Below are 17,115 nucleotides of genomic sequence, written 5' to 3'. Positions count from 1 at the left end.
AATGGGGATTCTAGATGCTGGGCCCCTGCCAGGTGGCTATCATAATTTGTCAGAGCTCATATTGATTATTCAGGTGAACCCATTCAATATTACAATTTAAGAAGGAAACGTTGTTACAATTGGCAGAGATCACGCCAGGAAAGTGTGAAGGCAATAAGGGGGGGCAAAGAAGAACCTTCTTCAATCCTTTGTCTCCCCAGGGAAGAAAAGAAATACAAATCTAGAAGTTAGATGTCCTGAAGAAAGATTTAACCAATCAGGTAATAATCACTGAAGCTCTGGCTTTATCACCAAGGGCACTCCTGCTAGGTTGCCTGGTCAGATATGAACACAAAGACGTTCTCTCTCAGTAACGGGTTCTGACCCATTATAGTACAGCCAGACTTTTTCCTGGGAAGTGAGATCGCCTCTGGACCTTTTCCGATGAGTAGCTGAAGCCTCTAGGCTGTAGGTACCGATGGCCTGAGCACTCACTGTCCCAAGTGACAGTCCTTGAGAATTCTTATTTGCCAGGCTCACTCTCCACCCAGGGCAGATGGCCTGGCTCAGTAAGTGGGTATATATGCACTTTCTAAGAGCTAATTAAACATTCTCTACTTTGGATTAGATGAGTTTGGCTTACTAGAACAAAGTCAAGCCCACTCTGCTAAGAGCTCTATCTTCAATGAGTGCTAAGCCACAGCCACAGACTAACTAGATTCAAAAGTTGCACTGCTTTAGATCCAGCCTTTCCTCTGCAGTGGGCCCTTCAGTTATTAGATGCCCCCTTGGAATTCAGCTAGTTGGGGATCTCAAATTAAGGACCCTAATTTATTGGCTTGATTGAGGTTTTGAATATAGCTGTAAGAGACCCATAGTCATAGGGGAAACTAAAATTTAGCTCAGACAAAGGTGAGTTAGTGACCCTTAGCTTTGCAAACCTCAGAGGGAGTGTCATTGAGTTCCCTGGCTCATGTGGTTAAACCCTCTTTCTTTTTGTCTGATTCTATTCCCCAGCAAGATATCTTATACACTCTCCCCCTATCAAGGTATATTCTCCATCTTAGACCTCTGGACTCTCTTTGTCTTTCAACTTTTATTTTACATAGTTCTCAGAGGGCTTAAATGTCAATGGAAACTGAGCACCAGGATTGGCAGTTGGTTGGATGGGGCCCTAACAAGAAGTGGTGCAAAGGAGTAGGCCACCACTGTCTTAAAGGCTTTCACGTCTTAGTCTCTCCAATGAAGCCCATCAAGGACTGATGAGAACAAAATAAATCTGGTTAGGTAAGCGGGGTTATATGTGATATAACAATTGGAAGAGGTCAACTAGAATTTTATTTCGAAAACAAATATTTACTATATACCTATTACATGTCAGGCACAGTGCTAAACAGGACACAACACTTAAGCAGACGTAATCCCTGCTTGCCCTTACAGAGTTTCCGGGAAGCTCATGCGTTTACTCAGAAAGACACAGGTCACAATTTAAAAAAAAATATTTTTCTAGAGACTCAGGCATGAGATTGAGTTTAGTCTTCAGCACCAGCAGCAAGGGCAGATTCTAGGACACAGTTAACCAAGGTATGAATTGGATGAGGTCACACTCAGATCATAATGGATATTCAGAAGGCTAAACTATCTTTGTTTTGCAAATAAAAGTGTACTGCCCACTCTCTAGTTCCAGGACCACTTTCTGATTGTGTCCCAGTAAAACTGCTTTAAAGACAAATAAAAATCTCAAGCTAAATAAGTCACCCTTAGAATTATTCAAGGACGCTCAGGAATGGTGGGGCTCAAATCCTTGATAACTTGCTTTCTTCTTCAACTTCATGAAAAACCCAGTATATAGTCTCCCTCCTTATTAAGAAGGGTAATCTTTTATTCTCCTACAATTACAGATCTATTATCTTATTAGACCTTCCATTAAAAATACATGTTTCCTGTTCAATAAAACGTAAGCCTCGCGTTGCAGGCCTGTATACACAGAAGGTTTCAGAATCACCTGGGGAGTTTTTAGAAGCGCAGATTCCAATGCCTTCCCCCAGAGTGTCTGATTCAATAAACCTAAGAGAGCTCCAAGAATCTATTCCCACGATCAGCCAAGTTTAGAAAACCACTATTCTACAAGCAGATGCTTTGGGAACAGTTATTCAACTTAAGTTTGTATAAACACTCAATCGTACTTATTTCTAAAAACATTTGAAAAAATGAAATGAAAATCATCCTAAACCTAAAAAGAAACAGTGACTGGCCACCCACTAGAGAAATTATGGGATTTATTTACATTCAAGAAAATCTTTCCCATCTTAAACACAACACAAACAACACCTCCCCACCCCTGATCCCCTTTCTAACTATTTTATCCTTCCATCTCCCTCCAATGACAAATTTTTTTTTAAGTCTGGTTAGAAGGCAGAATAGTGGATACCCTTAGCAAGCTGGGCAATGACTAGAAGGGCCCTGAAGGCTTCTTGAGTACCAGATATACTAGTATGGTCAGTTTCTGAAAATTCCGTGTGATCTGTGCACTTTCCTGTATATATGGTATATGTCAACACAAAGTTAGACAGATTCTGTCTGCCTTCTCTACTTTATTCCCTCCTCCCTTCACTACTCAATATATCTAAAACCAGTTTTCCCAAGGCCACCAATGGCCTCCCAGTTACTAAACTCCAATGGACATGTGGTACCTCGGCTGCACCCTGAAACTGTGACCACTCCCCCATCTTGAAACTCTCTCTTACTCTGGCTTCCGATTCTACTCTGGCCCCATCCTATAAGCTTTTTTTGCAGGGCACTTTTACTCTCCTTTTGGGCCTTCTCTTCTTCTGCCCATCTCTTCAAGGTTAATGAGTCAGAGTAGTACTTAACCCTCTCCTCTTCTCACTCCAGAGCAATTTCATTTAAATCTAGGTCTTTAACACCCACCTTATGCTACTGATGCCCAAATCATATTTCCAGCCTGGCCTCTCCCTAAGCCTCAGGCTTGTGTGTCTCACCAGGTTTTTCAATTGCTGCCTCATAATGAATTCTCTTTCTCCAAAAACCTGTTTTTCTCTGAGTTCCCTACCTCATTCAATAGCCTTACAAGTCACACAGTCAAAGGACAACATCAAAGCAACTCTTTAATGAAACAATGAAAATAGACTTCAAAAACAACAAGATGTGGTTGCAGGCTCCGTCATCTGATAAAGTGAATAAGCAAAGAATTACACCACCTATGAGAAATGCACTACCAAAGGACAGGAGTAACACAGAAAAAGGAATTATGTACCACAACTGGTAATTCTGGGAAACAACTGTAGAGAGAAGACAGAATCAACAATCAGAAGTTTATGCCTTTCTGCCTTTCTCCGTTCCTTCCTTCCATTTTTTTTTAAGCAAAGTCACCCACCATATTGATGTTAAGATTCAGTTCACTAAAAAGAGCCTCTGTAAAGAGCTGTAACAAAATAAACCGAAGGTTTGGAACATGAGGATGATTTCTGACACACTACAATCTGTTCAGCTATACTCATACGTAGCTACAATCTCTAGATGGAGAAAATATAAGCAACCATAAACCATGGCTGCTGCATATCACAAACATTCTCAATCCAGAAGTTCCCTTTTAATTTCAAGGTCAGATGGAAAGTCATTGGTAATCTACTCAAAACAACTTGGTATCAAAAACTGCATAAATAAATCTAATGTTTTAATTATTGCATTTTAGCTATTATATCATTTAGCTGTCATATATCCTATATACTAAAATGTGCAGCTATGGCCAAAGTTACTGAATAACATCATTTTTATATCTATCACTGTGGGTGGAAAATAAACGCATTTGGAGACATTTTAAAAGTAAATGCCATTTCACAACATTGTAAAATGACTATAACTCAATAAAAAATGTAAAAAAAAAAGTAAATGCCATTTAAAATTAAATATTCCCCTATTTATAGGAAATGAGGCACAATTATGTATTTTTCCCCATATGTTACACTGGTTCTTTGATCTTCGGTTAAACTTTTCTGCACAAATTTCCAACTGAAAGCATTTTTCATGTAAAAACAAAATGCTTTTAATCTGATTCTTTTCAGTTGTTTAAGAGGTAAAAATCTGAAATGGATTTTTAAAAAAACTGACAATACTTTTGAGGTTATCTTTGTTCTTAAAAAAGAACATAAAACAAAAAATAAATTATGTGAAAGAATTTAGGGTAAAACAAAATGATGAAAACAATCAACAATATTGCCCAAACAGGTTGCATTGCTGTCCTTAGTAATGTGTCATAAACTGAATTAAAAATAAAGAGAAACTAAATGAGTCCACATTCTTCAAACATCAGAAGACTATGCCTCCCTCATAACGAGTATTCAGTACAGAACTTGTATTTTACACATCCTTTCTAATCTGGAGGGCCACATACCAAGCCTGTAACAGAGGCTATTCTCTGAGAAAAGGGTTAGAGGGAAGCAGATGATGGGAAACTGATAATTATCTTAACTGCACTGTTTGACCTTTTTTTTGCTTCTTTTTTAAATTGAGTTAGTCAATTTACAATGCTGTGTCAATTTCTAGTGTACAGCACAATTCTTCAGTCATACATGAATATGCATATATCCATTTTCATATTATTTTTCACCATGAGCTACTACAAGATATTGAATATATTCCCTTGTATTATACACTGACTTTTTACAAGGAAAAGTTAATTCAGCATTACTTACACAATTTTTAATATATATATTTTTATTAAAGTATAGTCAGTTTACAATGTGTCAATTTCTGGTGTACAGCGTAATGCTTCAGTCATACATGAACATACATATATTCATTTTCATATTCTTTTTCTCTGTAAGCTACTACAAGATATTGAATATATAGTTCCCTGTGCTAAACAGTACGAACTTGTTGTTTATCTATTTTAATATATATTAGTTTTTAATATAATATTACTTATATAATTTTTAAAATAGGTATTTTCTCACCTCACACCCAATGGCCACTATCAAAAAAACAGAAAATAACAAGTGTTGACGAGGATATAGAGAAACTGGAACCCTTGTTCATGGCTGGTGGGATTATAAAACGGTGCAATTAACAAGGAAAACAATATGGAGGTTCTTCAAAAAACTAAAAATAGAATTACCATATGATCCAGCAATTCCCCTTCTGCATATACATCCAAAAGAATTGAAAGCAGGGTCTCAAAGATAAATTTACACATCCACCTTCATAGCAGCATTATTCATAATAGCCAACAGGTGAAAGATACCCAAGTGTCTGTGGACAGATGAATGGATAAACAAAACGCAGTATATACACACAATGGAAAATTAGAACCTAGAGGATATTATGCTAAGTGAAATAAGCCAGTCACAAAAGACAAATACTGTATGATTTCACCTATATGAAGTATTTAAAGTAGTCAAATTCATAGAAACAGAAAGTAGAATGGTGGTTACCAGAGGCTTGGGGGGAAGGAGGAAATTGGGATTTGTTGTTTAATGGGTACAGTTTCAAGTTGGCCACATGAAAAAATTCTGGAGATCTTTTCCACAACAGTGTGAATATATTTAATACAACTGAACAGTATATTTAAAAATGGTTAAGATGGTAAATATCATATTATGTAGTTTTTTTACCACAATTCAAAAATATGGAACTAAAAAAAATTGCTTAAGATGATTTTTTAAAATGCAGCCAGAAAAAAAGTGTACCTCCTCCAAAAAAAAAGTATTTTCTCTTCAAAGTAGTAACCTTGACATATCATATACTGAGTCAGAATTTACTGCAACTATTTATATAACAAATAAAGGAAAATTACTTTTGATATGTGATCATATGGCTTCCATTTCCAAATGCCTTCAGATCAAATTTTAAGCCTATAAAAAAATCAGTCTCAACATATTTGAAATAAAAGGAGACTAGAAAATGGTATTTGTTTAAAAAGCAGGGGGGAGGGATTTGTGTGATTTCTGAAAATGTCAAATTGAGGGTATATAAGTATGCCCAGAAACGAGTCTGAGAAAGATGTTAACAGTGGTTATCTATAGGTGGTGGGATTAAGAAGATTCTTTAGTATTATCTGTATTTCCTAAAGTTTTTGCAATGAATATTAATTTGTTTTGAAACATGCAAGAAACGAAAATGGCTGGCTCCTGAGAATATTCTAAAGAATCCACCTCAGAGTATGATGACAACTCCAAATGAAAAGGGACAAAAATGTTTTGATCAGTGATGATATTTTTGGAATAAATATATTGATCAGTGACGGTGTGTTTGGAAGAGATGTAGTGACAGAATAATTAAATCTGTCCTCTCAAAATGACTGTTTTGACAGGCACTCATTTGGGTGTATAAATCTGACAGCACTTACACTTTAACAACAAGAGAAACCACAATCATTTCAATCTGTTTCACAGTGAAGGAATTATGAAGCCAATATTTTTAAAGTTCAGACTTTAACCAATGAAAAGAAAAATGTCTTCCAACTATGACAAACAGCTATTTTACAAGAAACTTTCGATTCTGTCATTCTGTACTGGAGTAACTGATACTTCCTAGTTCTTCCTTATCCACTGCAAAAGCACACTGTGATCTCAAGAGATAAGTAAAGAAGAAAACTGAGACTGTTTTCAAGATTAACATTATTTTTTTAACAGAAAACCAGCTTCTGTTTTATCTTTGGAGGGCAGAATTCACCACAAAATTAGGTCAGCAAAGCAAAGATGTTTCATTTGCAATTGTTTCATTTTCTGCTAGTTATCAGATTTCGTTAAATTCATGCCAAAAAAATAATAAACTTGTCTGATAAACAGGAAGGAAACCTCAGAGCCAAAGAGTGAGATAATTGTTCATTCAGGCAGGTTTTGAGTCATCTGGTTGGGCTGTACTGGTTTTACAGACTTGGAACACAGATGACATGTAATTTACCATGTTTCAAATTTATTTTGAACTTCCTCATTCAGACAGAAAGTTAATAGTGCTTACCTAAAACTCTAAAATATGTATGTTTCTTTTCCCTCTTGGAATGGCATCCCAAGACCCATTCAATCTCTTCTGAGTTAAGGAAATATAGAGAGGAAAAAAAATCATAGGGGGAACATTTACTACAAAACTTGCCTTTCAAATGTTTCTACATTTTCAAACAACTAAAAAAAAATTCCACTTTCTAAGAGGAAGAGCTAGTAAAGTTTATCTTTAAAGACCCAGGTTTCGGTTCCTAATAGATCACTGTGTGCACAGAGAACACGGAACTGACAATAACTGCCTTCAACCTCATCTCAGTTATTCACAGCCTTTTTCTTCTCTAAGGAAAAAAGGAAACCACAAAACTCTTTTGGGAAAAAAAATCGTGTGCAAGGCTCAACTCAGCTGATGACAATCTGGATTCATAATGAAAAATCTCTGAGAATAAGGAACGAAAACAAGAAAAATCAATATTTGGACTACACACAGCAACTTTTAACAGTGCTCCCAAACGATGTGACTCTACCAACAGGCTCAGAATCAATATTTGCCAAGTGAGGTCAGCCATTAACAGAAGACTTAGGAAACTTGGTGGAGTCCTCGTATCACTTGATGCTGACTTACTCACTCACCAGTTTAACCCATGTCATCATACGACACACGAAGCAGCACCCCTAATGGGAAAGGAGACGCATTTCAGCAAGCACAAAGAAAAACAGGCTGTTTTTTCACAAGGATTGACGTCTGTGGGATGGGGAGGGAGACAAATGAACCTTTATTATTTTCATACATCCTATTTAAAAACACTCTTCAAAGGAATGAAAAGGCACATCTGAAAAAAGAAACCACTGAGTATTCCTCCCAACTAAAGCAATGAACGTGCACTTGCAAACCTATCTCCAGCTCCCACTGAGGCCTCCCCATCCTCACCCAACCAAAGACCTCCTTAAATTGGAGCCAGTGTGGGCTTTGAATAAAACACACTGCATTGCTTCAAAGAGTTACCATAAGTAGAAAAACAAAGGGTAACTGTATCTAAAGCGCCTTTAAAACAATATTCATTCAAAATACAACTCGTTGCCTATAAGGCTATTATGAAAATATGGCTTAATATTCAAAGTTATAGACTCTCAGCATATTGAAAACTCTACAACCCTTGTTCTAAATTCTTGCTGCTACAAGTTTTAGGGCACAAAGAACACAAGTTTTAAAGCCCACTACACTAAGAAACTGGCACTGTTCAAGTTTTCTAAAGAAAAAAATGGCATGAGGCCATGCAAAGATCAGGAAAACCCCAGCAAAAGTAAAAAAAAAAAATAGCTTCCAAATTTTAAAATCTATCTTTAGGCATGTTTTCCCCCCTGAAAATATCCACATAAAGTTTCATGTTGTATGCACTAAAATTCCACTTAAGCATTACTGGGTGAAATCAACTGATACAAACTCTTTTAATTCTTTCATTAAAAAATCTTTTGGTACGTTCCTGTCATATTATAAATAAGTCAACTCTCAAGTTTTTGAAACAGATACGTACCTTTGCTATAGAGATTTCTTATGCATCTACTTACTTACACTAATTTTAAATGTACCATACAAACAGGTATCAAAGTTCATTTCTTGGCCTCTAAGAAGTCCCAGACTAGCCTAGAAAGGATATGGGTGTGGAACACACATACATATAAATTAAAAATTAAACCTTTAAATCATAATAAAGTCTACAAATATGCATAGGGATCATGGGGGTAATAAATTCATTTATCATAAATGTCTAGTGAATTATCTACTGTTCTCCATTTTGTCTTTGCTCTCCATTCCTTTAAGGTGTAATTCATCTACTTCTTCCTTCTCCTCTTTCAGTGTTACCTGCACATAAGAGGCTATTTGTATTTTAGAAATAGATAGAAGAGTATTACAGGGTCCTGAGTAAATTCAGTTCCAAATGAGAAGTGAATTTACTTAAGTTTCAGCTACTTTTTACAGTCCGAAGTCCATAGTGCTAACCTAAAACACTAGATCACTTCCGTGGACAGATGTGATGCAGAAGGGATTGAAAATATCTGAAACATTCATACAGTGCTTTGTAGTTTACTGTTCTTTTTACATGTTATCGCATTTGAACCTCCCAACAATCCTGTGTGATATGGAGGAGCATGTGACTGTCCCCACAGTACCCTGATGTGGGGACTCTGAGAGATTAAGAAACCTCATTAAGGTTGCTCAGCCAGAAACCAGAAACTACAACTGAAACCCAAGCCTGTGCTTTCTGACTGCAGCCAGCAGCGAAGGGCAGTTTTTTCTTCTTTGTGATCTACCACCCAACATCTCTGAAGGGTAAGAAAGGCAGAACATCCAACTAATTCTGCATACAAATATGTATTTATGTGAGTAAAAATGTACTCGCTATAATTCCTCAAGGAGAATTCCCTCAGAGATACATTCTAAGGGGGAAAATTCTTGTTATCTTTCAAAATATGTGACATTGAAAATAATATTCAAGTAAAATAAAGTTACAGTATTTCTTTTCCAATTTACAGATGATTTTCCTTTTCCACTTAGCAGTGTAATTCTCCCCTCAGTTTGTGCTAGTAATGTACTATTCATGGTCAGAAAATTAATTTCAGAAAGAAAGGAATTATATTGAGACCAAACAGCCACAAAACAAGTATGTGAGGTAATAATGCCTTATAGCCAAAGCTATGGTCATCTCAGGCTCCTCTGAGCACTGAGCTCTGAGTACAGGTCACAACTCCGCCCTTCAGGAAGGAAATGACGCAGACCAGCTTTCCCTAGGCCATTTTCTGGCCTTTGAAGCATCTGATGATTCCCCCATTTCCAGCCCACATCTGTCTAATGAAAACTCCATACTCTTGGGTTCCATGTCAACTGATTACCACCTCTTAATGTCCACAGATACTTCAACAAGTCCAACTTGTTGAAAAGCAAATTACCACCTCCCCCAAAACCAAACTCAGCCTTCTTCTACTTTCCCACCTCAATGAATAGTTCTAACAACCACTCAAATTTCCAAGCCAAAAACCTGGGTGGCATCCTTAAATTCTCCTTCTCCCAACTCTGCCACATTCAGTCAACTACCAACTTTTGACATCAAAAACAAAAAACTTTTGGAAAGCTCCAAGACTGTGCACCACCATAACACTACCATAGCAGCCTCCTACAAGACACCAACTAAAAGTTAGTAACAGCTCATATTTATCAAACATTTCCTTTGTACCGAACACTGTGCTGAACTTTGGGTTTGAGTTAATTTAATCCACACAACAATTTGAGGTTGGTGCTAGTCTTATTCTTGTTTTACAGATGAGGACACAGCTACAGAGAACTTTAGTGTCTCACACCTAGGTAACATGGTAAAGTCCAAGGTTTTAACTTGGCACTGAACACTCAGCTTCTGTTTCCTTGCATGCACTTTTCTGCTCTGCTTGGAAGGCCCTTTCAACCTTGTCTGCTCAGCTTCAAAGGCCAGGGCAAGCATGTTCTACAAAGTGTCCTGATGCCCCCTGCTGGTGCTCATTCCTCTAAGTCAGTAGTTCTCAAGGTTGGTTACATGCCCTAGAAACTAGACACCTAGATCTCAACCCTAGAGATCCTGATGACATCGGTCTGGGTGCAGCCTGGGCATCAGGACTTATAAAAGCTCCCCAGGTGATTTTAATGTGCAGTCAAGGTTGAGACATACTGCTCTATGTTTCCCCAACCTTTTTATATCAGAGCACTTATCCCACTGCACCTGAATGAACTCTTCATGTCTGTGCCACTAACCGCATTGTGAGCTCCTGAAACTCAAGTTTCACGGTCACCCTGGGGGGCTTTTTCAAAACTAGAGGTTCCTGGACTTCACCAAAAACTGTATCAGACCCATGGGCAGGGCCTTGGGAACTGTCTCACAAATAACTCTGACGTGTGGCCAAATTTGGGGACTCTCTCCTAGGTAAGAAACAAGTCTTTTCATTTATACCCGCCAAGGTACAACACAGTGCCCAGCCCATAGCTGAACTGTGATAAACATTTGTGTAACGAATGAAATCTAGTAACGTGAATCTGGAGACTGGGTGTATGTATCCAATATTCAACACCCGGAAAAACTACTTGCTGCAACAGAATGCAAACACAGGGCAGATTTTCAATGTGTTTTGTAATCCAGCAGTGCCCCCTACTGACTTGAAGATGGAAAACTAAATCAAAACAATGATTAGAGTTTAAATATTTTAACTGCATATGCAAATAACTCGTCAAACACATTGTACTTTTCCCATCAATGCCTATACTATCAATTCTTTTGCCCTCCAGTCCTAGTTGACCCAAGATGATAACTCTCAAAGCCAGATCAATCCTACCATTTGCTCAAGCCCACTCCCAGGCTGCAATCATGATAGGCTGCCCTTAGTGGCTCTCAGCACAGCCCTCAAAGCCTCTCATTTGGTTTGTTGTTGTTGTTGTTGTTCTTTATCAATGCCTCTTCCAAATCCCACCACCACCAGCTCATAAAATCACCCACCTCGAAAACACAAGAAACCATTCATCTACCAATCTGCCTCAGTTCTTGCTATTCAAAGACCAGTAGCATCTAAACCACCTAGAAGCTTGTTAAAAAATGGACACTCTGAGGCGTCCCCCTCCCAAGACCTACTGGATCAGAATCTGTATTTTAACAAGAGTTGCACGCACATTAAAGTTTGAGAAGCACTGGTTCTCACCTACTAGACCTGACACTGCCATTTTATGACATATTTTTCTAAATTCTTTTGCTCTCTTGAAATAAAATTCATCACCCACTTACACACATAAGTTCCAAAAAAGAGACCAGTATGTTGATTTGATGGGAACACAATGGAGAACAAAAAGGAAAGATTTACAAGAATTATATTTCAATATATAAACATTTAACACAACTAAATTAAAGACGTGAAGAACCACCCAAATTTCTAAAACATACCCTAGGCGGGAGGTATCATCCAGTTGAGAGCCACTAGTCTATAATCACTCCCACCCTTCTTTTCTTTCCATCTCACAGGTGGAAGGGAGTATCTCTCCTCCTTTTTAAAGCTGAGGGATTCTCTTTTATAAAAGTTCCCTCCCTACATTCCTCTCTAAGCCATAAACACTGCCAAATCTTGAATACTGGAACAACCACAAAGCAACTCTAGAATCTTGACCAAACATGTCCCTCTAGTTACTATGTTCTCCCTCCTCCCTTGACAGTCAAGCTTATAAACCCCAACACTGTGTCCATTTATTTACTCATTTTTCAGTCACCAACCCATACTAATCTAGCTTTCAAGTCCATCAGTAAAACCTACATAAAAAAGATCATGAAAGCTTTCCAAACAAATTGCCCAAATCAGTGAACACGGCTCCAAACTCATCTAACTCATCTTTCTGTAATGGACATCATGGGCGCACATCCAGTCTCCATTCCCTCATTGTGTTCATGGATTCATTTCTTTCCCATGTGACTAAGGTAAAGTGACCCCATCCTGAGCTGATCCTGTTTAGTCTAAGCCAATCAGGGTATGGTATTCCCCCAGCACTGGTATTCAGCAGGCACCTGACCTAAGGTGATCCAATGAGACTGAAGTAAAAGTGTAATCCAAACATGGGCGTTTTGTCCTCTCTCTTGCTCTAGTAAATGGGCAAACATGTGTTACTGGCAGTCATCTTAACAACCATTAGGGGAACCAATCTTATAGCAGAAAGCCAAGAAGAGACGGGCTCCTTGAAGACATAGTTGACCCACAGGAGTTCACCCTTCCTCTGGACTCTGTGAGATAATTTTCCTTACTATTTAAGCAATTGGGTTTTTCCACCTAAAAGCATCCTAACATAGTCTGTCCTTGAAACTTTTCTTCCTTTAATTTTCCAAGTATCACTCTTGTGCTCCTACTTCTGCTTATCAAAAGTTGCTTCTCAAACAGCCCTGGCCTCCCCTCTTTCTCTTTCTTACATTTTGGTGTCCGCCAAGGTTCCTTGTGAGCTTTTCTATTCAGCTCCCTTTACCTTTCCCATGACACAGCAGAAATGAGCTACTGGCACTTCCCCCAATGGAGTACCACTGCTGACTTTCCCCTGAGGAAACTCCCATCTTTCAGAATTTGCCTCCCCTGAAATCCACAGGGGTTCCTTGCCTTTTTTGTGCCATAGACCTCTTTGACAGTCTGATAAGCTCTACAGACCCTTTCTCAAAATGATGCTTCTAACTGCATAAGATGCCAATTATATGGCAATATACTTACAAAAATATTTTTAAAACCCCAAAACTGATATAGTAATATGTGCTTCTTTATTTGCTCATTAAATAAAAAGATATAATAGTGAATCTTATAATTTTGAAGCAGTGATGAGCATGTTATTTTGAGATCTGCAACAACTGTAATGTGATATGAAAATGTCTGACATTCATGAGTCCTGTTGACTTCTATTGGTGACAGGTACTGCTAATACTAGTATACTTTGTTGCTGTAGTAGCTTATTAATCATTCCCAATGAACCACATGTCTTTATATCCATGCTCTTGTGCAGGTGCCCACCATATTGACTCTAGGCTTGGCCACGTAACTTGTTTTGACATCAGCAAATGTGATGCAAGCGGCTGTTCACACATGGGGACTAGCCCTCTTGGAACCCAGTAACAATGTGAGGAAGCCCAAGATAGCAACACTGAGGGGCTTCAGGCCCACAGACAGGGGAATAAGGCAACCTTGGAGTCTAGCCACTAGCTGAATTCAATCATTGGGGGATGCCAGCAGAACTGCCCAGCCAATCTATAGACGGTGAGAAATAATAAATTGTTGTTTTAAGGTCGTTATTTGGAAATACATAACTGAAACAGTTATCTACATTCATAACTGAAGGAAATGATTGGTAAAAAAGATTATTTTTTCTCCCATTAGAGTTCAAGAACTCCCTGAATTCTATCCACAGACCCTCTGAAGGCATAGAACCACAGGTTAAGAATCCCTGGTAAGACAGAGGAGATCCTGCTCTCCTTTTAACTATCACAGTACATTGTTGATAGTCATAAACTGATCACAGCATAACCTTTGTTGTTGCAACCCTAAAACTGAGTTGAGCTCCTAGCACATAATAGGTGTTCAACACAAATTTATCAAGTGAACCCAAGTTGCTTATGGGATCTGATTTCTTAACTAAACTGTGAGCTGTCTGAAAACAAAATAAAAGCAAATACTTAGATGTCAATTCCATGTGCCAGGGCCTTTTCCAAGTGTTTTACACATAGTAACTTATTTATCCCTTATAATAAACCTACAAGGTAGATGCTATTCCCTCAATTTCACTAATAGGAAAACAGGCACAGAAAGGTTAAGTGACGTGCCCAAGGTCATATAGCTAGAAAGTGGCAATGCCAGGACTGGAAGGCCAAATCCATGTTCTGATTTTATAGCCTGTCCTAATGCACCCAGAGCACATTGCAGAAGCGCAAAAGAACTTTTAAATGAGTAGTACAATTGTGAGATTTCCCTAGCACTATTTAATGGGTGCAATGCTTCTTAGAGACTCATTTCTGGTAGCTAGTGATTTGTTTTTCATGATAGAAAAACATTTACTTTTTTTTAAGTAGTAGAATAGCTTCATGTTCAAATGCAGATTTTCGAAAGTCTTCACTATAAAAGTAGATTTCTTTCAAAAGACAATAATTCATAAAATGTTCAGAAGGGGGTCTATCTACATAATGTTCATTGGGGAGGGGAGAGAAGTTTCAGCTTCCCCCTCTCACCCAGCCATTTCCATGCCAGCCTCCCCGACATCCTGCAGCAGCTTCTCCGAAGGTGACCCTCCCCCATTCATACACCAGGTTCTGAAACCTGACCTCGCCAAACCAAAGCTGGACCCCTTAGTGTCCTGAGCTGGCCTCACCCTACCCACGGATTCAAGAGGGCACGTGCCGAAGGGTGGATGCTTTGTGAGGTACTTTAGCTTTTTAAAGCGTTTTATTCATGAGAGCAAGACCCAAACGGCCCCACCCACCCACCCCCAGTCTCACGCCTCCGCCCGGCAGCCGCTCGCTCCAAGGGGACCGGTGAATGAACCGCGGGGCCGAGACGCAGCCGGCCCGGAGGCGGGAAAAGCCTCGGGGCGAGCGGGGCCCGGTCCCCGGAGAGGCCCACGAGAGCGCGGGGAGGGCTCCGGGCGGCCGGGAGGGGGCGGCGACAGCTGTGACCCTGCTCCACGCTCTCACCTTGAACATGTCGCTGGCAGCGGCGGCTCCGGCGGGGTCACCCGGACCTTGGCCCCGCCCACTAGGGAGAGGTAGCTACGGCGGCCGGGTAGGGTCGAATTCCTCCGACCGCAAGTGGGCCGCGGTGCGGATGACGGCTGTACAGCCAATTTGATTCCGCGAAGGCTTAGCTCGGAAGCCTGGGCTGGAAGCGGTGTCGTTGAGCTGCCGCGCGTCGCGCCTCGGGCGGCAAGCGAACTCAAGCCCCGCCTTCCGGAGGCTCCGCCCCTGCGCCGGCTGTTGCTAGGCGGCAGGAAAGCGCCCGCTCAGTGTGGGCGGCACGCGGGGGCGCAAGGAGGGAGGGGCCGGGAGCCGCGCGGCGCTGGGAATCTTCCGTCACCGCCGCGATTGGGCGCCCAGCGGCGTAGGCTGGGAATCCTATGTGCGGAGGCCGCCGGGCGGGGGCGCTCAGCAGGCCTCAGGCGGCCTCGAAAGCCTTGCAGCCGGAAGCCGCCGACCTCGGGGCCTGGATTTACCTCACAAAAGGTTTTCAAATTTTTTTTTTACCCTGGGCTGGACATTTCTAATATTTTAAATTTAAACTAATTTGCTACTTCCTTTAGCCTCGAAAGACTCTTTTTTTTCTCTGTAAAATTCTTAAGCGTCTATCCCTCACAGGGAATCAGATGTTTATCCCTTAATATGACAATAATTATTAACAAGAATAACAAGCACCAACAGCTTTTACTATAGGCCCAGCTATGATCGAAATTCCTTACACATATTCTCCTCACTCTTTCCGACATCCCAAGTAGGTGGACACGATTATTATTCCCCCATCTAATAGATGAGGAAACTGAGGCACAAAGAGGTAATATGTACAAGGTCACACGGGAGGAAATTGGGAAGCCGGGATCCAAACCTAGGTAGTCTGCCTTTAAACTCTATGATCTCACCTAGGGAACTGTTATAGTGTCCCATAATGGGAGGTATGTTTAAAATTTCATTCTGTATTTCCCCTTCTAACCCCATAGAAAGTATAAACCCATTCAGGTGGGCATCCAGAAGATTTTGGGGGTTTGAGTGGTGCTGTGTCACTGCTCTCCAGCCAAAGACCACATCTGTAGTTGAACAAGTTGGTTTTATTTATTATTCTTGCCAGGAAAATGCACACCTTGGGAAACAGTGGGGCATCTCAGTAAGAGGGTGTTAGAAAGATTTGTTGTAGGGTTTGGGTTTTGGTTGGGTGATTTGGCGCAAGTTCAAGGAAGCTGGGCTTTGCTCTGGGCTGGGTGGTGTAAGCCAGGGTTAACACCATAGCCCAGCTGTGAGTGCCAGGCCAGCTCCCAGATGTTAAGGGCTGATTTTCTCCTTCTCAAGAGAATTGTATATTCCAAGCTATCCCCATCCGCATCCCTAAGGAGGAATATTAAGGGAACTCTGAAGGTTCTACATCAGTACTGGAATGTCATATTATATAAAAGTGTGATTTATAAATGATAAATTAGGGCAGAAATTTTTAATTCAGGGGGTACAAGAACTTGGGGAAAAATAGCAACTTTATTTTCACTAACCTCTAACTGAACTTTAGCATTTCTCTCAATTATAGTGTAGGTAACAAACCACAGTAGTATCAGCAGTACTTGTGACTTTGTCATCAGTAGAAAGCACAGATATTTTCATATCATGCTACAGTCATGGCAGATTTCTTGAAATATTTCTGCTCATTACCACTTCATGAGACAATAGTTATTAGAGCTCTCATTTTATTTAATGCATAAAGAAGACACATTTCTGTAATTTTGTTTTTGAAAATATTTTGACAATGATTTCAATATAATTGGAGTCTTCTGCAATCCTGTATATTTTATGTTATGCATTAAAAAAAATAGTTCTTAGAAGGAATCTGTCCACAGGGGTCCATGGCACTAAAAAAATAAATAAATAAGGAGGCCCTGGTTTAGTACAAAACACTAAGCAGA

General features: G+C 39.8%; 2 protein-coding genes across 2 annotated transcripts in view; one reads left to right on the top strand and one right to left on the bottom strand.

Annotated features, from left to right (window-relative positions):
- The window catches only part of APOO (apolipoprotein O), a 47,021-nt gene extending 31,620 nt beyond the window's left edge, over positions 1-15,401 (bottom strand). The window contains exon 1 of the mRNA XM_032475468.1: positions 15,155-15,401. Coding sequence (XP_032331359.1) covers positions 15,155-15,163 — 9 coding nt within the window. The 5' untranslated portion in view covers positions 15,164-15,401. The remainder of the gene's footprint in view (positions 1-15,154) is intronic.
- The window catches only part of CXHXorf58 (chromosome X CXorf58 homolog), a 29,201-nt gene continuing 27,247 nt past the window's right edge, over positions 15,162-17,115 (top strand). Inside the window, 2 exon segments of the mRNA XM_032475670.1 lie at positions 15,162-15,293; positions 15,441-15,679. Of these exon segments, the coding sequence (XP_032331561.1) occupies positions 15,162-15,293; positions 15,441-15,679 (371 nt within the window).

The sequence above is a fragment of the Camelus ferus genome, chromosome X (assembly GCF_009834535.1).
Source record: "Camelus ferus isolate YT-003-E chromosome X, BCGSAC_Cfer_1.0, whole genome shotgun sequence".
In the NCBI taxonomy this organism is placed as follows: domain Eukaryota; kingdom Metazoa; phylum Chordata; class Mammalia; order Artiodactyla; family Camelidae; genus Camelus; species Camelus ferus.
Note: the sequence above shows the minus strand (reverse complement) of the source record. Positions and strands in the feature narration are given on the sequence as shown.